We start from the raw sequence: 20,893 nt of genomic DNA, 5'->3' as shown, positions 1-20,893 counted from the left end.
GATCCCTTTGCCTTCTCGCCCGAATAGCAGTGAGTAGGAGGTATAGCCGGAAACTCGGTGCACCCGGTTGTTATAGACCCACACTAGTTCAGGGACATACTCAGGCCAGCGGGCCTTCCGGTCACTCTCCAGGGTACGCAACATTTGAATTAGTATCCGATTAAAGCGTTCGCAGGCCCCGTTTCCCTGTGGGTGGTATGGTGTGGTCCGAGATTTATTGATACCATAGAGACGATGTAGCTCCTCCATGACCTTACCCAGGAAGCATGCTCCCTGATCTGAATGTATCCGTTGAGGGCAGCCGTACACTTGGATAAAGTTCTTGCAGATTACATACGCGGCTGACTCCGCAGTTTGATCTCGGGTGGGGGTTACCACGGTAAATTTGGTGAAGTGATCCACCATGACGAGACAATGTTCATACCCCTGCTATGCAGGACCAGTGGTCACACAGTCCACCGTCAAAAGCTCGAGGGGTGCTGTTGTCACTATCGTTTGCACCGGGGCCCATTGTGCGGGTGGTTTAGCTAGTTCGCATAGGCGGGATGGTAAACTATCTGCTGCAACCATTGCAAGGTCTTCTGGACTCTGAAGTGAGCCCCCTTTTCGTGGGCTTCCCGTGCCAGTTCACTGAGTTGGGCTCTGGGCACGACTACTTGCCAGGTTGTTGCAGACGTCGCCCGTGATACTGTCCTTTCTTGATGACTAGTTTCTCCCATTGGCGTAGCATCAGCAACATATCCTGAGACGAAGTCTGTGTCTGGGCGTCGGTGGGTAGTCTGCCGGTGGTCACCCATCGGCATAGGAGCCCAATTTCTTCATCTTCTTGCTGCTGTTAGATCCATCTGTCACGTGATTGCTCCAGCACACCCCTTGGGGGTCCTTCTTGCGTGGCAGCGGTGAGCACGGCGGCGGTTAAGCATACGGTGTCTCTTCTCCTTCCAATTCGTTGTCTCGACTTTTCCCTGGCGTTGTGTGCCGGATCCTGGAGAGGGCATTCGCGTGCACATTTTCTGCTCCTCTTTTGTAGATGATCTTGTAGTTGAACTTGGCCATCCGGGCCACCCATCGCTGCTCCAGAGCCCCCAATTTGGCATTTTCCAAGTGGGCCAGCGGGTTCTTGTTGGTCCGCACCACCACTTCGGCGCCCGCCAGGTACTCTGCGAACCGCTCCGTCATGGCCCACACTACCGCGAGGAGCTCGCGCTTAAAGGAGCTGTAATTGTCAGGGTTTTGCTCGTAGTCATGAAGTAATCAGCTTCCATAAGCGATCACTCTCTCCCGACCATCCTGAACTTGTGACAATACAGCCCCTAGCCTGTGGAGACTCCCGTCGGTGTGTAGTATGAACGATTGCGAGAAATCCGCATAAGCTAACACCGGGGCACCCAAGAGTGCAGCCTTAAGGTCTTGGAAGGCTTCTTCTTGCGGTTGTTGCCACTGGATTTTCCGTCCATTCGCCCTGGAAGGAGCCCCCTATAGCAGGTCCTGCAGGGCTCGGGCCCGGCATGCAAAATTCTTTACGAAACGACGGTAGTATCCGGCCTGCTCCAGGAAGGCCCGCACGTCTTATCGTTTTGGGGGTAGGCCATCCCTGGATGGAAGAAACCTTTTCCAGGGACAGTCTAACACCCTCGGCAGAGACGACATGCCCCAGATATTCAATTTGGGTGCGAAACAGGTGGCATTTCTAGGGCTTCACCTTCAATTCGTACTTCTGCAGCCGGCCAAGCACCTGCCCCAACCGCCGCAGGTGGTCCTCAAACGTGGCGGCATAGATGATTATGTCGTCCAGATATATCAGCGTGGCCTCGAAGTTGAGATCCCCCAGACACCTCTCCATCAGCCGCTGAAAGGTCGCCGGGGCACTGGCCAGCCTGAACGGCATTCGATTGAACTCGAACAGCCCCATGGGAAGGATGAACGCCGTCTTAGCCCTGTCTTCTACCGATATCGGTCCCTGCCAATACCCGCTGGCCAGATCTAGCGTTGAAAAGTACTTTAGCTTCCCCAAGGCGGACAGGGATTCTTCTATGCGAGGCAACGGGTACGAGTCTTTGATGGTACAGGCATTCAGCTTTCTATAGTCCACACAGAACCGCAGGGTGCCATCCTTTTTGCGGACCAACACGATGGGAGCCGCCAAGGGGCTCTGGCTCTCTCGTATGACCCCCTTCCGCAGCATTTGGGCCAGTAAAGTTTTTACCTCCTGGTATAGTTGTGGGGGGATTTGTCTGTATCGTTCCCGTATGGGGGCCGTTCCTGCCGTGGGAATTCCGTGCGTGATGGCTGTGGTGCATCCAAAATCATCCTCGTGGCTAGCGAATACGCCGTGATACTGTCCTAGTAGTGTTTCTACCTGGAGAAGTTGGGCGGGAGCCAGGCCAGAGTTCAGCCCGCATTCTTTCCAGGATGTTTTGGCCCTTTTCCTGCGTCGAGGACTCGGAAGTGTGCAGAGTTGAATAGTCACTACCCAAGGGTCCTAGGGTTGCACCTTCAATTGGACCGTAGGGGGTGGCAGCACCTCTTCCAACGGCCCCACCAGCTTGGCCATCTCGACCTGGGGCCTTAAGACGATGTCTTGGTCTTCTAGGTTGACACAGCGCACTAGGAAGGTCCCTCTCCACACAGTGGCCAGGGAGCAGGCCACTAGTATGCCAGGAGGCAGGCGTTCTCAGTAGCATGGCTCCACCTGCATCTCCACGCCCTCCAAAGGCACCCGGGCCCGGATGGGCAGAGCCACCACTGTCTGCCCGGGGGGGCAGTATAAGCAGGGGAGCCACTGGCACAATGACTTTGCCCAGTGCCTCGCCTTCCTGGCAGTCCTGGAGAACTCGTGACTCCCGCACCAACTGCTGGAAGACCTGCCCTTGGGGCGTGCGGGAGCCCCACTGGTTCAGAGTCTCTTGCGTGGGGTCATTGAGGAGTAAATTGCCGAACTCTCGCAAGATGTTCATGCCCAGAATAACTGGATGTTTGTCATTGGTTTCCCCATGAGTTAGGACCACTCCCCGGCGTCCGAGGGATTTGCCACACAGCATCATCTGCACCCAAACCACCCCGGCAACAGGGACCGGTAATTGATTGGCGGCTACCAGTTTTATCATGGGTCCCACTGGGGTCTCACTGCCTCAGGGAAATGCTGCCGAAAGTAAGTTGCAGGCATGGTCGTCACTTGCGACCCCATGTCCACTAGGCACCGTATGGCACGGCCCCTGACTTCTGCCCATACCACTGGACACTTTGCGACCAGATCTTCGGGACTTCCACCACCCCATGTCGTGGCTTCAGGCTCCGAGCGGCGTCCCCCCAGCCCGGAGTCCTCTAGTTTAATGGCAGCCAGGGTGGGCGTCTCCCACGCCGCGGACACTCTCGTGCGAAGTGGCCCAGCCCCCCGCACTCATAGCACTGGGGCTGTGAGGGCCGGCCACTCCAGGCATTGCGAGGCCCCCAGGGCCCGGGATTGAAACTAGGCCGCCTAGACGTGACCTTGGTTCTTCTCTTCACATTGGCCAACTTGCCCCTAAATGTTCTCCAGCTCGTTTCATCTCTTCTATCCATTGGGGCTCTCCAACAGCAGTCACAGTGGCCTTCACACTCCGGACCTTCCCCACGGGGACCGTCATTCCCTGCTCCTGCTCTCGTGCACACGCCTGACTCCCCACCTCAGAGAAAGCTAAATGTGGGTTCACTCGGACCCCGTAATGCCTGCTTTATCAACGGGTCTCGGAGTCCAGTCACTAACAGGTCGCGTAGGGTAATGTCGATGGGTCCTACCCCTACGCCGTCCTTCCACTTGATGACCGTGTATAACTCTTGGAGGACATTCATTTACTGGGTGATAGTCTCCCCCTCTCCCTGCATTCAACTGAACTGGGTCCTCAACTGTCCCACATCTGTCGGATCCCCATGGGTCTCTTCCAGTATCCGCAAGACCCTAGCAAAGGTGTTGCGGTGTCCCGGGGGCCTCAACATTACTGAATCCTGGGCCTCCCCTTCTAATGCCATGAGAGCTACCTCGGCTTCCAGGTTAGTGGTCATAGGATGCATTCGGAAGAGGCCTCGCATTCGCTCTGCCCAGCTCCACAGCACGGTGTTGGAACCTGAGAACCTGGGCAGGTTGTTTAGCATAGCCCCCAGAGAAATGCTGGACCGGGGGCCCTGGTTGTTTGCGGTGTCTATGTCCCCGCTCTGGCCTGGGGTGCCGCTGTCCACGCTCGGAGACTGCATCCTGCCGACTACGTCAAATGTGGTAATAGCAGGTACGCAGGATGCAGTGACGAGACGCGAGACAGATGAAACTTTAAACAGTAACTTTTACAGATAAATGTCGTTAGGGCTATTTTAATCAACCAACAGGATAACAGTAGTTGTCCTTGCAGGGAGCAAATACACATAAACAAGTATGGGGAGAACACGACTACTCCGGCAAAAACCGATCACTATAGGGCCGCGGAATGGCCAATTACGGGTCCTTAGTTACTATGTGTCACTTATCCGTCCTGACGTCCCTCGGCGTCCTGTTTAACGGTGTGTCGGCATCGCAGCCACTGGGCCCAGCCGCTGAGGATCTGGCATAGTCTTCGGCTGTTCCGACGCCCAGGAGAAGCAGGGGCACAACAGGCCAGCGGAGCGTTCTTTGGCGGTATGTCCCCCAGCGGAGGCAGTGGGATACCGTCTGGGAGTGGGAGAGTGGAAGTCGCAACTCCCTGACAAGGGCTGGCAGCGGCGGTGATAAGTGGCGGTTGATAGGCCACAGGCGCAGCCTGCGGCCGCACTGGAGAATTCGCGGCGGGCGCAGGTCCAGCCCCTACCACGGACTGGAGCGGGGCAGTGGCAGCTGCGGGCGGCAAAGGAGAAGTCACCGCCGTGATCGGGAGTGAAGCGGCAGTGGCTGCGGGCAGCAGCGAGGAGGCCGCAGCCGCGAGCTGGAGTGAGGCGGCGTCGGCCGTGGATGGCTGCGAGTAGGCCGCGGCCGAGAGCTGGAGTGAGGCAGCAGTCTTCTTTTGTCAGTAAGCTCGGCGCCATCTCACTGCGGTCCACCGAGAGTCTCCCTCCTGTCGCTGTCCTCCTCTCTGGAAGCTGCTCGTGGCTCTCGCTCTCTGGCCCTCACCAAGTCTCCACCTCCTTCTCTCTCATTCTGCTGACTCACCCAGTCTGGCCCTCTCCGCTCCTCTTATCTGGACTCCTCCCCAGCTGCCCTGTCAGTCTCAGCAGTCCATCCCCTAGCTCTGCTCCCTGGAAACAGATACCCCAGGAACCTAGAAGACGGTCCCCTCGGTTCCGGCCCGGGGACTCGGCGGAGGCCTCTCCTTATACACATGCTCGGGTGACCTCCGAGTATTTTGGCCTGCTCGGAGATTTAGTTTCTGTCAATGCAGCTGCATGATTTGTGGCTGCTGGACAGACTGAATACACGTGAGGAATGCCTTTTTGTTTGGGAATTCCCACGTGTATTCAGGCTGTCGAGCAGCCACAAATCATGCAGCTAAGGCGATGAAAACTAAATCTTCGAGGACACCCGAGCATGCCCAGAAACCCGAGCAACGAGTATACTTGCTCATCACTAATGGTGACCATAAAGGTTAGATCACAAAAATAGGACCAATGGACCAATTTCTTGATCATTGTAATTGCTACAATGATCTGTCCTAAGCTAAAAACTGGTGCTGTTAATTTGGATTTCTTCATCATTCTAAATTTCATATGATATTTAGGCCCTAATCTGTGGTAAACACTTGAAAATTCCTCACATTGACTTTCAGCATTTTCAAAGAAAAAATAGCAAATATATTCATCTTAAATTGATCCACCAATATATATCTGGCAATATATGGCAATTAAAACTTAACGTTTTCTAGGTCATATAAAAAAAGGTCAAGGATGGTCAGAATGACCTAAAACAAACAACAATACATAAAAAAAAATAAAGATGACAATTTATACCTAGGCACACCAGTATCAACTACAAATATAGGTGCACTATCATGCACAATATATAACACCTATCATGCCTCACTATAAAGGCCCCATCTCATGAGCGAGATTATTAGTGAGATCCCTGAAACGTCACCAATTTTGTGACGCAACAGCGACCTCGCCAGCCATCTCGCTACGTGTGACACATAGCGGCGACCGGGCCCCCGCTGCGATGTTGCTGATCGTGCTCGAATGTCCTGGGCCATTTTTTGATCGCTGTTGTCCCAGCATGCATCGCTGTGTTTGACGCCGACCTCGTTGGCAACTCAGAACTCAGGGACACAGGCGTGAGTCATCAGAATAGCTGCTGTGTGACAAGATACCAACGACCGATGAGGTCGTTATATGGATCGCCGGATCATTGCTGCGTCGTTGAGTAGATCTGCCTGTTTGACAGCTTACTAGCGACCATGTAGCGACGCAGCAGCGATCCTTACCAGGTCGTACCGTTGTCGGGATCGCTGGAGCATCGCTATGTGTAACACTATATGTCTGGTAAGTCAACCCTTTGAGTCTAGGCAAACAAACAGAAATGGTACATTGCATGGAGGCCGGTATTGATGATAATTAAATAGGAAGAGTCTGTAGATAAGCCCCTGATGGCGGTGCGTGGCAGCTCATATTCGAAAAAAGGGGTGACAGATTCCCTTTAAGGATTGCTATTGACTTATATGCAAATTTCCTCTTCAGTGGGAAAGAGGACTTGAACTCTATAGCGCCACCTGTTGGAAGCAGTGATCCTACAAGTCACAATCGACCCTTTAGCAATATGACTTAGGATAAAAGCCAAATCAGAATAGGATTTCAGTATTTAGTGGCACTCCAGTTCCTGTTCTCTCTCTCTGTGGAGAGGCCATTTGTGTGCATGCTTATTGTGTGAATCAGGGCTGATGTTAGTGATTATTTGGGGTACAGCACTACATAATAAATTGACATTTATATATAAAAAAATGAGTAATAAGATAACATTTTTTGCCAGTTCCAATCTCAGCAAAATAGTTTAGAATGACTTCTAGATAATAAATTATCCATCTTCGGGAATAGCTCAGCCTAGAGAGGATGGTTTGGACGGGCAGAAGATGGATCACCATGGATGCTAAAGAATGTAATACTGATAGTAAAGCAAACACAGAATGTTTCTGACTCCCCCACACTTTACATTAACGTTAACAAATCTGTCAAGTATTTTCCTTGGCTTTAGATACCTTCTTAATTATTTTGCCACTGGTTGGAATAAAAGTTTAGTTTTCTTTTGTATCTTGAATTTTAAAAAGTAGCACATTAGAAAAAAAATAAGTTTTAAAAACCTCACATGATATCACTCAATGCAATATATAGTAAAATCAGAATAATGTCGCGATAGTCTGCAATGTGGCCATAATTCTGCGTTTCTGCGTGTGGATCAGTATAGACTGTTATAACAACATACCAGAAAGCACTGTCAGCTGTGCGCTGCAGGTCACCGAGCCATAGTCATTCCTCGCTGTGCACGTGAACACACCGGCGTCTTCTGGGAATGTCTCAGCAATCACCAGTGTACAGATCTCCTCTGGAAAATACAAAAAGCACATGTGACATCATTCTCTTGCACCAGTTACTACCTTATGAGAGCAGTGAGGACTCCGATCACTTTACCCAAAGCTTGCACTCTACTATGTGTCAGTCAGACTAGATAGAAAACACATTGTACCATATCCATATGGCACAATCATTCATACATTTCAGGGTTAGCCAGCTGCAGTTCCCATAACACCCCCTTTTTAAAGATTTTACTGACAAATGCACTTTGTTTCTTCTGTGAATTACTTTCCTGGCAAACAGATTCCAATCAGTCCAATAAATAATATGACTTCCATTATATACTCATTTCCTCCATTATACACAGTATATAGGCTCTACCTACTTTTTCCACTGTTCGTTATTTGGAATGAGGCAGCCTTGTAACCGCCGAATTCCGAGGACATTATTAATATATTGCCATTTTATGTCCAGCAGTATTGAGCTCAGCAGACTTTAATAACGTCTCTGCCCCATATTAACAATATAGGTACAAGACATCTGCAGTTCTTAAAGTCTATGTGTAGTATAGTATGTAATCTATTTGTCTCTAGCCCACGTGTTTCTATCCATACATCCAATAAAAAAAATTTGTCACACAAATACAATTAAGTAAGACAACATCTCCCGTTCGAAAAGCAGCAGAGCTACAGTTGTGGCCAAAAGTATTGACACCCCTGCAATTCTGTCAGATAATACTCAGTTTCTTCCTGAAAATGATTGCAAACACAAATTCTTTGGTATTATTAACTTCATTTAATTTGTCTTAAATGAAAAAACACAAAAGAGAATGAAGCAAAAAGCAAAACATTGATCATTTCACACAAAACTCCAAAAATGGGCAAGACAAAAGTATTGGCACCCTCAGCCTAATACTTGGTTTCACAACCTTTAGCCAAAATAACTGCGACCAACCGCTTCCGGTAACCATCACTGAGTTTCTTACAATGCTCTGCTGGAATTTTAGACCATTCTTCTTTGGCAAACTGCTCCAGGTCCCTGATATTAGAAGGGTGCCTTCTCCAAACTGCCATTTTTAGATCTCTCCACAGGTGTTCTATGGGATTCAGGTCTGGACTCATTGCTGGCCACCTTAGAAGTCTCCAGTGCTTTCTCTCAAACCATTTTCTAGTGCTTTTTGATGTGTGTTTTGGGTCATTGTCCTGCTGCAAGACCCATGACCTCTGAGGGAGACCCAGCTTTCTCACACTGGGCCCTACATTATGCTGCAAAATTTGTTGGTAGTCTTCTGACTTCATAATGCCATGCACACGGTCAAGCAGTCCAGTGCCAGAGGCAGCAAAGCAACCCCAAAACATCAGGGAACCTCCGCCATGCTTGACTGTAGGGACCGTGTTCTTTTCTTTGAATGCTTCTTTTTTTCTCCTGCAAACTCTATGTTGATGCCTTTGCCCAAAAAGCTCTACTTTTGTCTCATCTGACCAGAGAACATTCCTCCAAAACGTTTTAGGCTTTTTCAGGTAAGTTTTGGCAAACTCCAGCCTGGCTTTTTTATGTCTCAGGGTAAGAAGTGGGGTCCTCCTGGGTCTCCTACCATACAGTCCCTTTTCATTCAGACGCCGACGGATAGTACGGGTTGACACTGTTGTACCCTCGGACTGCAGGGCAGCTTGAACTTGTTTGGATGTTAGTCGAGGTTCTTTATCCAACATCCGCACAATCTTGCGTTGAAATCTCTTGTCAATTTTTCTTTTCCATCCACATCTAGGTTAGCCACAGTGCCATGGGATTAAACTTCTTGATGACACTGTGCACGGTAGACACAGGAACATTTAGGTCTTTGGAGATGGACTTGTAGCCTTGAGATTGCTCATGCTTCCTCACAATTTGGTTTCTCAAGTCCTCAGACAGTTCTTTGGTCTTCTTTCTTTTCTCCATGCTCACTATGGTACACACAAGGACACAGGACAGAGGTTGAGTCAACTTTAATCCATGTCAACTGGCTGCAAGTGTGATTTAGTTATTGCCAACTCCTGTTAGGTGCCACAGGTAAGTTACAGGTGCTGTTAATTACACAAATGAGAGAAGCATCACATGATTTTTCGAACAGTGCCAATAGTTTTGTCCACCCTCTTTTATATGTTTGGTGTGGAATTATATCCAATTTGGCTTTAGGACAATTCTTTTTGTGTTTTTTCATTTAAGACAAATTAAATGAAGATAATAATACCAAAAAATTTGTGTTTGCAATCATTTCAGGAAGAAACTGAGTATTATCTGACAGAATTGCAGGGGTGTCAATACTTTTGGCCACAACTGTACATGTCATTAAACTGTTGCAGAAATGTTAAGGCCAAGATGTGGTATCACTAACTGCTGACTGATCCATGCCAGCAATGAGCCAGTCACTTATCCAAACAATGTGATGGCCTATGCAGAGTACAATCCAAGATATGTAGAAGAGCAGCAGTGCCTATTCAGGATCTCACTACAATATACAGTGGCATAGAAAAGTTTGGGAACCCCTGGTTAAAATTACTGTTATTGTCAATAGTTAAGCAAGTTGATGAAATGATCTCTCCAAGGCCTAAAGTTAAAGATGACACATTTCATTTGCATTTTAGAAAAAAATAGTCATTTTTTAAATTTAAAAATTGCAAAAAGGAAAATGCGCAGATGCAAAAGTTTGTGCACCCTTGGAGATTTTTGTGCTCAGATAACGTTGACCAAGATTTCACACCTTAATTAGCCTGTTAGGGTTATGGCTTGTACACTATCATAGTTGGGAAAGGTGATGCAAATTTCCCAGCTTTATAAAAACCCAGTCTCCTCTAACCTTGTGTCAAAAAACAGCAGCAATGGGTTCTTCTAAGCAACTGCCTAGCAATGAAAATGGTGTAGGCCCACAAAACAGGAGAAGGCTATAAGAACATAGCAAAGCTGTTTCAAGTTGCCCTTTCCTCAGTTTGAAATGTAATTAATAAATGGAAGCTAACGAACAGCAGAAGTCAAGATAAGGTCTGAAGACCAAGCAAAATTTCAGTAAGAGCTGCTTGTAGGATTGATAGAGAGGCAAATTAGAGGCCCCGCTTGGCTGCTAAAGACCTTCAGAAAGATTTAGCAGACTCTTAAGTTGTGGTACATTGTTCTATTTTTTAGAGACACCTGCACAAATATGGCCTTCATGGAAGAGTCATCAAAAGAAAACCTCTCCTGCGTCACCACCTTAAAATTCAGCATCAAAAGTATGCAAAATAACATCAAAACAAGCCTTTTGAAACAAGTCCTGTGGACCAATGAGGTTAAAATAGAACTCTTTGGCCACAATGATCAAGGGTATGTTTGGAGAAAAAAGGGCAAAGAATTTCAGGAAAAGAACATCTCGACAACCATTAAGCGTGGGGGTTGATCAGTCATGCTTTGGGGTTGTGTTGCAGCCAATGGCACAGGGAGCATTTTACGGGTAGAGGGAAGAATGGATTCAATAAAGTTTAAACAAATTCTTGATTCAAACATAACACCATCTGTAAAAAAGCTGAATATGAACAGAGGATGACTTCTTAAAATAAATAATGATTCTAAACACATGTCAAAATCCACAATAGACTACCTCAAAAGGCGCAAGCTGAAGGTTTTACAATGGCCCTCACAGTCCCCTGATCTGAATATCATTAAAGATCTGAGGCTAGACCTCAAAATAGCAGTGCATGCAAAATGACCCAGGATTCTCACAGAACTAGAAGAGTTTTCCAAAGAAGAATGGATGAAAATCTCTCAAACAAACTGAAAGACTCTTGGCTGGCTATAAAAATTGTTCACATACTGTGATACTTTCAAAAGGGGGTGCTATTAGGTACTAATTTTGTAGGGTACTGAAACTTTTTCATTGGCCCATTTTTCTTTTTGTAATTTTTAAAATGTAAAAGATGAAAATATATTTAAATGAGCTATCTTTAACTTTATGCCTTTTAGAGATATTTTCATCTTCAACTTGCTTAACTCTTCACAAATATAGTAATTTTAACCAGGGGTGCTCAAACTTTTACATGCCACTGTATATTACGATATGTACAAGTTTTTTAATATTGAGAACATTCTGTATATGGATGGCATCATGGTTTCACAGGGGTTAGCAGTACTGGCCATACCGACTTCTTCTGATCAGGGCATCATCTCATCTCCTAATCTGATGAGGATTTTAGGGAGACTGTCATTGGATTTCAGATTTATTTCCATTTCAATGTGGTACTAGAAAATGTCCCCGATTATGGCTTTAGAATATATCTAGAGTTGTCTAAGGCCAAATTCAGACATCCATGTATCACGGAATGAGTACTGACCGTAATGCCTGGACTACGTATGGGTCTCCTGACTCCAAGTGACGGCCTCATAGGAATATATATGTCAATGAGAATGCTGGAAAAAGCCAAGTACAACGCTCAGCTATTTCCAACAGTCCTATAGAGAATAAATGGAGTTTAGGTTAAGCATGCACATTGCCGTTCCATTCAAGACAAGGCTCAGGAGAGCCCAGTTCCGGGTTCCAGAGACCTGTTCTCGCGATTACCAGGGGTCCCAGCAGTCTGACCCCCATTGTTCAGTAACTTACCCCTATGTTATGGATAGGAGATAACTATCTTGGGAATAATCATTTAATAAAAAAAAGCTCTTGCAAAAAAAAAATTTTGCACAGTAGCTGGCCAAACGTTAGACATGTTAGTAATTGACCAATAAACAGAAGATAAGAGTCCCCATGAAAGAGGCTTCTCCTAACAGTGCAATTACCTACTTTAGATGATATCAGTTGTCTAACAAGCCTGACATGCACATTTCTTGAGTCCTGGGGCCATACAAGGAGGCCATGAAATATAGCGCAGCCTTTAATTTAGAATCTTGAACTTTTGTATTACTAGGGGAAAGCAACAGCAATTGTCTAACAGTAGTGGATATGGTTTAATCATTATAATAAAGTTCTTCCCCAATTATCTAATAAAACCGCTATTCTTCGTGCATGTCACTACGAAGACAGTACTCTGCAGAAATCTGATAGGTCCTGTTTCTAGACAGCTGAGTAATGGGTAAAAGCAGCCATAGCCGGCCAATGATTCATTTATTTTTCCACTACAAACTCTGCTCTGAAGACTTCAATCAGCATTGTGTCAAAAGAAGCATAAAGGAGAACAGATCAGGTAATATGACAAAGCAGGATGTCAGCCTTGAACAACTGGACTGTTTATTAAGTCACAAGACAGTCAGCGATACGGTGCGATTTCCGTCTAGACAGAACGAGTGGAGAATGGAGAATACATTAGCCAGAGGAGAAAATGCTGCTGTTACATGGGATCCCCAGGCCCTGTGTATGTGCGGGCGTGTAGGGACGCTTCGAAGGAGAGCGTAGTAAACTATGAGTTACTGTCTATGATGAAATCACTCCCAAGGCAACAATAACGAGACTTTACGAAGAAGCTACAAACGTTTGACGTATGACACATTCGTGTTCTTGATGAGTGGTGCGAAAAAATGTATGATCATGGGTAGAAATCATTCTCATCCAAGTACATCCATTTATGTCAGAAATCTCTACGGGTATTGTCCTGGAATATTAATATCTGTGTATATATCTTCTGTTATACTGTTTAATAATATTGTTTTTTTTAATATTATTTAACTTGTTTATTTTAAGCTATACTTTTCCATACTTTATACTTCTATATTTCAGAATACTAATTATTTGTGGATTTGGAAGTGTATTGAAAGAAAAATTATCTTTTTGATAATATAACTGCAAAATAATAAGGACGTTCTCACGCGATCAGCTCCGCTGTCTACAAGAGAAAATAGAAGCGGAGCTGCAGGGACCTGTCCTGCTACCTGCCCGCGCTTCCTCTCACAAAGACAGCAGCGCCGCTGGATGACGTCATCATTCAGCGGCCGGCTGTGCCAGAGAGACGGTGATGCTGCGGCAGAGGCGTGCGGAGAGGTGCTGTGTATAGCGCTGCAGGGGAATATGTAGAGAGGTGAATGGTGCTGTGTGTCTGTGTGTAGAGGGAGGAGAGGGCAATGATGGGGCTGATGGGGAGAAGGCAATAATGGGGTGATGGAGAGGGCAATGATGGGGATGGTGGGGGAGGAGGAAATGATGGATGTGGTGTAAAGGGCAATGATGGGGGTGATAGGGGAGAAGGCAATGATGGAGGTGGGGGAGAAGGCAATGATGGTGGTAGTGGAAAAGACAATGATGGGAGTGGTGGGGAAGGAGGCAATGATGGGAATAGTGGAGGAGAAGGCTGTGATGGAGGTAGTGGAGAGGGCAATCATGGGGGTGATGGAGAGGGCAATGATGTGGTTTTAGGGGAGAAAGCAATGATGGAGGTGGTAGAAAGGGCAATGATGGGGTGGTGGGGGAAAAAGCAATGATGTGCCCGCCGCACATGAGCACAATCTGGCCAGGGGCCAGATTGCCCTCCTTATTAGCCACCCTGCAGGGCCCACCTCCACCTCCGGGCCCTGGTGCAGCTACACAGGCTGCACATGCGGTATGTCCGCCCATGCTGACAATCACAATAGATGTCACTGCTGTTCCTCCTCCATTCACATTGACCTTATCACACACTCATTTGGTGCAGTAATACAACAGGTAGGGTCGGAGTCTGTTCGCTGTGGCTATGTTCATGCATTGTTTCCTGAAACAATTGTATCCCCACATGGCAAGTGGGGAGGGGACAAAAAACCCAACATTATACACAAAAAAATGATTTAAATAATAAGTGATTTTCTCATGATAGCGTCCTATACTGCAGTATTAATCCAGGGGAAAGCAAAACAAAACTTCATACAGTAGTTGCTAATCGCCCCATATTTCTGATAACATAATATCATAATTATATACAGTTGTGGCCAAAAGTATTGACACCCCTGCAATTCTGTCAGATAATACTCAGTTTCTTTCTGAAAATGATTGCAAACAAATTCTTTGGTATTATTATCTTCATTTAATTTGTCTTAAATGAAAAAACACACAAAGAATTGTCCTAAAGCCAAATTGGATATAATTCCACACCAAACATATAAAAGAGGGTGGACAAAAGGATTGTCACTGTTCGAAAAATCATGTGATGCTTCTCTAACTTGTGTAATTAACAGCACCTGCAACTTACCTGTGGCACCTAACAGGTGTTGGCAATAACTAAATCACACTTGCAGCCAGTTGACATGGATTAAAGTTGACTCAACCTCTGTCCTGTGTCCTTGTGTGTACCACATTGAGCATGGAGAAAAGAAAGAAGACCAAAGAACTGTCTGAGGACTTGAGAAACCAAATTGTGAGGAAGCATGAGCAATCTCAAGGCTACAAGTCCATCTCCAAAGACCTGAATGTTCCTGTGTCTACTGTGCGCAGTGTCATCAAGAAGTTTAAAGCCCATGGCACTGTGGCTAACCTCGATAGATGTGGACGGAAAAGAAAAATTGACAAGAGATTTCAACGCAAGATTGTGCGGATGTTGGATAAAGAACCTCGACTAACATCCAAACAAGTTCAAGCTGCCCTGCAGTCCGAGGGTACAACAGTGTCAACCCGTACTATCCGTCGGCATCTGAATGAAAAGGGACTGTATGGTAGGAAACCCAGGAAGACCCCACTTCTTACCCTGAGACATAAAAAAGCCAGGCTGGAGTTTGCCAAAACTTACCTGAATAAGCCTAAAATGTTTTGGAAGAATGTTCTCTGGTCAGATGAGACAAAAGTAGAGCTTTTTGGGCAAAGGCATCAACATAGAGTTTACAGGAGAAAAAAAGAGGCATTCAAAGAAAAAAACACAGTCCCTACAGTCAAACATGGCGGAGGTTCCCTGATGTTTTGGGGTTGTTTTGCTGCCTCTGGCACTGGACTGCTTGACCGTGTGCATGGCATTATGAAGTCAGAAGACTACCAACAAATTTTGCAGCATAATGTAGGGCCCAGTGTGAGAAAGCTGGGTCTCCCTCAGAGAACATGGGTTTTCCAGCAGGACAATGACCCAAAACACACATCAAAAAGCACTAGAAAATGGTTTGAGAGAAAGCACTGGAGACTTCTAAGGCTAATTTCACACTTGCTTTTTTTTGCAGCGCGTTTTTCCCGCAAAAAAACGCATTGAAAAAACGCATACAAACGCATACAACTGCATACAACTGCTGCGTTTTTTTCAAGCATTTTTATGAGCATGCATGAAAAAAAGCAGTGTTTTTATGTGTTTGTATGCGTTTTTAGTGCGTTTTTACCGCGTTTGCGTTTTTTCCAAACATTAGGTGGCCCCTCACACTAACCCAAACCATGACTTTACTGACCCTAACCCTGACCCTAACCCTAACCCTGACCCTATCCCTGACCTTAACCCTGACCCTAACCCTAACCCTAACCCTGACCCTAACCCTAACCCTATCCCTGACCCTAACCCTGACCCTAACCCTAACCCTGACCCTAACCCTAACCCTGACCCTAACCCTGACCCTGACCCTGACCCTAACCCTAACCCTGACCCTAACCCTAACCCTAACCCTATCCCTGACCCTAACCCTGACCCTAACCCTGACCCTAACCCTAACCCTATCCCTGACCCTAACCCTAACCCTGACCCTAACCCTGACCCTAACCCTTAACCAAACCATACTAACCCTAACCCAAACCCTAAACCCTAACTAACCCTAACCCTGACCCTAACCCAAACCCTGACCCTAACCCTAACCCTGACCCTAACCCTGACCCTAAACCCCCTTAACTAATCCTAACTCTAACCCAAACCCCTAAATTCCATGGTTAACAAAAAAAAAACGCATCTGCAAAAAAACGCATACATAAGCATGCCAATGCGCACATATGCGCACCCATAGACTTATAATGGGTGTCTTGCTGTAAAAAAACGCATTGCGCGCGCATGCGTTTTTTTGAGGCAAGTCGGACTCCCAAAAAATGCAACAGGATGCATCTTGTGCGCCCGAGCGCATACCGCAAAAAAACGCATGCGCGCAAAAACGCATACAAACGCGTGTGTATGCGCACATAAGCGCATCCCATGCAAAGTATAGGAAAAAAAATCGCATGCGTTTTTTAGCTCTAAAATACTGCGAAAAAAAACGCAAGTGTGAAACCAGCCTAAGGTGGCCAGCAATGAGTCCAGACCTGAATCCCATAGAACACCTGTGGAGAGATCTAAAAATGGCAGTTTGGAGAAGGCACCCTTCAGATATCAGGGACCTGGAGCAGTTTGCCAAAGAAGAATGGTCTAAAATTCTAGCAGAGCATTGTAAGAAACTCATTGATGGTTACTGGAAGCGGTTGGTCGCAGTTATTTTGGCTAAAGGTTGTGCAACCAAGTATTAGGCTGAGGGTGCCAATACTTTTGTCTTGCCCATTTTTGGAGTTTTGTGTGAAATGATCAATGTTTTGCTTTTTGCTTCATTCTCTTTTGTGTTTTTTTCATTTAAGACAAACTAAATGAAGATAATAATACCAAAGAATTTGTGTTTGCAATCATTTTCAGGAAGAAACTGAGTATTATCTGACAAAATTGCAGGGGTGTCAATACTTTTGGCCACAACTGTATATTTATTATATATATTAATAATTCATCCCTCAGTCAAATATTCATGTTCAGTAATCTAGTTTATTTAACGTGCAATTTTAGATCTTTAACCCCTTTACCCCAAATGTGTTTTACATATAAGAAGAAAAGGGAGCGATCAAAAAATGTCCATTACAATGATATAAGAAAATACAAAACCAATTTTATTCAAATATATCAGGGATGAAGGAAGTAGTGGGATAAAAGTCAAATGACCACAAAAAGTACATGGGCATAATGGGGTACACACAGGGTAGCTGTCACGTGGACCCGTCCTGTGTGACGCGACCAGCAGGCCGGTAACAAGACGCGGCACGTGATATTGTCCTGTGTGACGCGGCTCGCAGGCGATAACTAAAACAACAAGACAAGGGGTAGGGAAACAGTTACAACGGTGGGCCCTGCGATAGGGACAGGGGACATGGAGACCTCCTGCACTCCCCTGAGTCAGTGTCCTTAACGCTCCTAATGTTCCCTATGACGGTTCCGCACCGGGCGCCGATCACGGACCTGTCGCCCTAGCACACCCTACACCTTCCCTTGCTAGGGAGCTGGGTGGCGCAGGCACTGGCCCCACCGCTGCACTAATACACACTAAGGAAAAACACAAACAGGGAACAGCACTTAGCTTTACTCTGTTGCACTTGCTCCTGGCAACAGAGTCCACCACCAGCATGCAGCTCTCCTCCTGAAACGCTGCCACCAAGCTCTGTCAGAGCTAAGGAAATGCCCTATGACTCCTTTCACACCAGGCTCTGTCAGAGCTGCTCTCCAGCTCCTTCCTCCACCAAGGATGGTTGAAATGAACATTATCACCAACACTGATTGCAACACCTGTGACTCTCTTATAGCAGAGCCAGCAATCACACCTGCATTCTAATCATGTGCACTTAAACTAAAGAAACAAGTGCAATGACGCTCACCACCACCGGGGGGAAACTTAGAACAGACGACACCACAGTGCAATAATCCTAATGGCCACCGGGGGCAAAAACCCACCTAAGCACAGCTTAGGAAAAAAAAAAAGGTTACCTGTGCTTTATATCTTTCATAATCCAGCATGGATCATGACAGTAGCAGGACCAAGGGATTGGGGATTAGTTATTAACATAGCATAATAGCATATTTCGATAGTGTATTGCACTATCCCAATTTATAATAGTATAACCAGGCATGGTATGTAAGATCTAGACATATAATACATTATCCCAAGTCACAATATGACAACCAAACATGGTATACACAAAATGTGGCAAAAACGAGGGATAAGTCGATTAGATGTGTATATTACCTTTCCTGATATATGAATGGAGTCCACCCTGGCGTACCCCCCCCGATGCAAATCTTATGCTATGTTAATAACTAATCCCCATTCCCTTGGTCCTGCTACCCTGTGTGTACCCCATTATGCCCATGTACTTTTTGTGGTCATTTAACTTTTATCCTACTACTTCCTTCATCCCTGATATCTAATATATAAAGCTCAAAGTGTGTATGTATGTGTGTATGTATGTGTGTATGTATGTGTGTGTGTGTATGTGTGTATGTCCGGGATAGGCATCCGCACCGTTGCAGCTACAGCCACAAAATTTGGCACAGTCACGTGTCTGGACCCCGAGAGCGTCCTAAGCTATGTTGTGAGGTGAAATTTTAACCCCGCGCGTTCCAATTCACCAAACAATTTTGCCCCTATCTACATACTGGGGAAAAAGTGTGTGCGCGTCAAGCCCCGCCCCTCACTATGATGTCACAATGGTTGCCATGGCGACGCTGATGTCATCAAGCCCCGCCGCTCATTATGATGTCATAATGGTTGACTATGCGATGGAGGATGTGTGATGGGTATATGGGCACTGGACTGTGGGATGGAGGATATGTATGACGGGTATATGGGCACGGGCCTATGGGATGGCGGATATGTATGACGGGTATATGGGCACGGGACTATGGGATGGAGAATATGTATGACGGGTATATGGGCACGGGACTATGGGATGGAGGATCTATGATGGGTATATGGGCACGGAACTATGGGATGGTGGATATGTATGATGGGTATATGGGCACGGGACTATGGGATGGAGGATATGTATGACGGGTATATGGGCACTCGACTATGGGATGGCGAATATGTATGATGGGTATATGGGCATGGGACTATGAGATGGAGGATATGTATGATGGGTATATATGGGCACGGGCCTATGGGATCGTGGATATGTATGATGGGTATATGGGCATGGGACTATGGGATGGAGGATAATTATAATTTGCTATAACTAACCACAGTTAGTTACTATGCCCGGGCAGCGCCGGGCTCTTCAGCTAGTATTTGAATAAAATTGGTTTTGTATTTTCTTATATCATTGTATTGGACTTTTTTTGATTGCTCCCTTTTATTGCGATTGTCCTATTGTGTCCATGTATAGACCCATTACATAGTGTAACCTTTTCATCTACTACTAATATTTAAATGGGCATTGCTTCCATGAAACTTTTATGGCCCAAATGTGTTTTGCACGTTAATGACCGGGCCAATTTTTACAATTCTGACCAGTATCAATTTATGAGGTAATAACTCTGGAACGCTTCAACAGATCCAACTGATTCTGAGAATGTTTTTTCATGATAGTGGTAACAATTCTTCAATATAACTTGCGTTTGTGAAAAAACGGAAATTTGGCAAAAATTTTGAATATTTAGCAATTTTTAAACTTTGAATTTTTATGTTCTTAAATCAGAGAGATATGTCATACAATATAGTTAATAAATAACATTTCCCACATGTCTACTTTACATCAGCACAATTTTTGAAACAGCATTTTTTGTTAGGAAGTTATAAGGGTTAAAAGCTGACCAGCAATTTCTCCTGTTTCCAAAGATTTACAAAACCATTTGTTTAGGGACCACATCACATTTGAAGTGACTTTGAGTGGCCTATATGACAGAAAATACCCAAAAGTGACACCATTCTAAAAACTGCACCCTTCAAGGTGCTCAAAACCACATTCAAGAAGTTTATTAACCCTTCAGGAGCATCACAGGAATTTTAATTTGGCTTTTTTTCACAACAAAATTTACTTTAGACCCCAATTTCTTTATTTTCACAAGAGTAACAGGAAAAAATGGACCCCAATATTTGTTGCGCAAGTTCTCCTGAGGCTGCAGATGCCCCCATATGCGGGGGAAAATTACTGTTTGCGTGCATGACTGATCTTGGAAGTATAGGAGTGCCATTTAACTTTTTGAATGCAAAATTTGCTGGAACAATTAGTGAACGCCATGTCTCGTTTGGAGAGCCCCTGATGTGCCTTATCAGTGAAAAACCCACACAAGTGACACCATTTTGGAAACTAGACTCCTCAGGGAACTGATTTAGATGTGTGGTGAGCACATTGAACCCGCAGGTGTTTCACAGAAGTTTATAACAACTCGTGGAAAATGTTTTTTTAGCCCCAAATTTTTGCATTTTCATAAGTGTCAAAAATCATGTGGAGAAGCCTGACTTTTAAATTTCTATTTTGCATCTGTGTTCTCTAAGAAAGCAATTGTAACATCAACTGACCTTCACAGTGCTATCCAATGAATAAAAGAATCAACACTATCTATAAACAGAAAGATGGTGAGGCAACACTTATGTATTTTAAATTCATTTATATCTCCTGGTCCAGATGAATTACATCCTAGGGTACTGAAAGAGTTAGCAGAGGAAATTGCGGAACCACTAGTCAGAATCCTTGAAATATGCTGGAGAACAGTAGAAGACTCAGAAGATTAGAGAAGGGCAAATGTCC

General features: G+C 45.6%; 1 protein-coding gene across 1 annotated transcript in view; it reads right to left on the bottom strand.

Annotated features, from left to right (window-relative positions):
* The window catches only part of PALLD (palladin, cytoskeletal associated protein), a 260,746-nt gene that overhangs the window by 199,689 nt on the left and 40,164 nt on the right, over window positions 1-20,893 (bottom strand). Inside the window, exon 7 of the mRNA XM_073577130.1 lies at window positions 7,409-7,528. Coding sequence (XP_073433231.1) covers window positions 7,409-7,528 — 120 coding nt within the window. The remainder of the gene's footprint in view (window positions 1-7,408; window positions 7,529-20,893) is intronic.

Source organism: Dendrobates tinctorius, unplaced genomic scaffold (genome assembly GCF_039654945.1).
Source record: "Dendrobates tinctorius isolate UK_male_01 unplaced genomic scaffold, ASM3965494v1 ptg000008l, whole genome shotgun sequence".
Taxonomy (NCBI): domain Eukaryota; kingdom Metazoa; phylum Chordata; class Amphibia; order Anura; family Dendrobatidae; genus Dendrobates; species Dendrobates tinctorius.
This window is presented reverse-complemented; position numbering and strand designations above follow the sequence as displayed.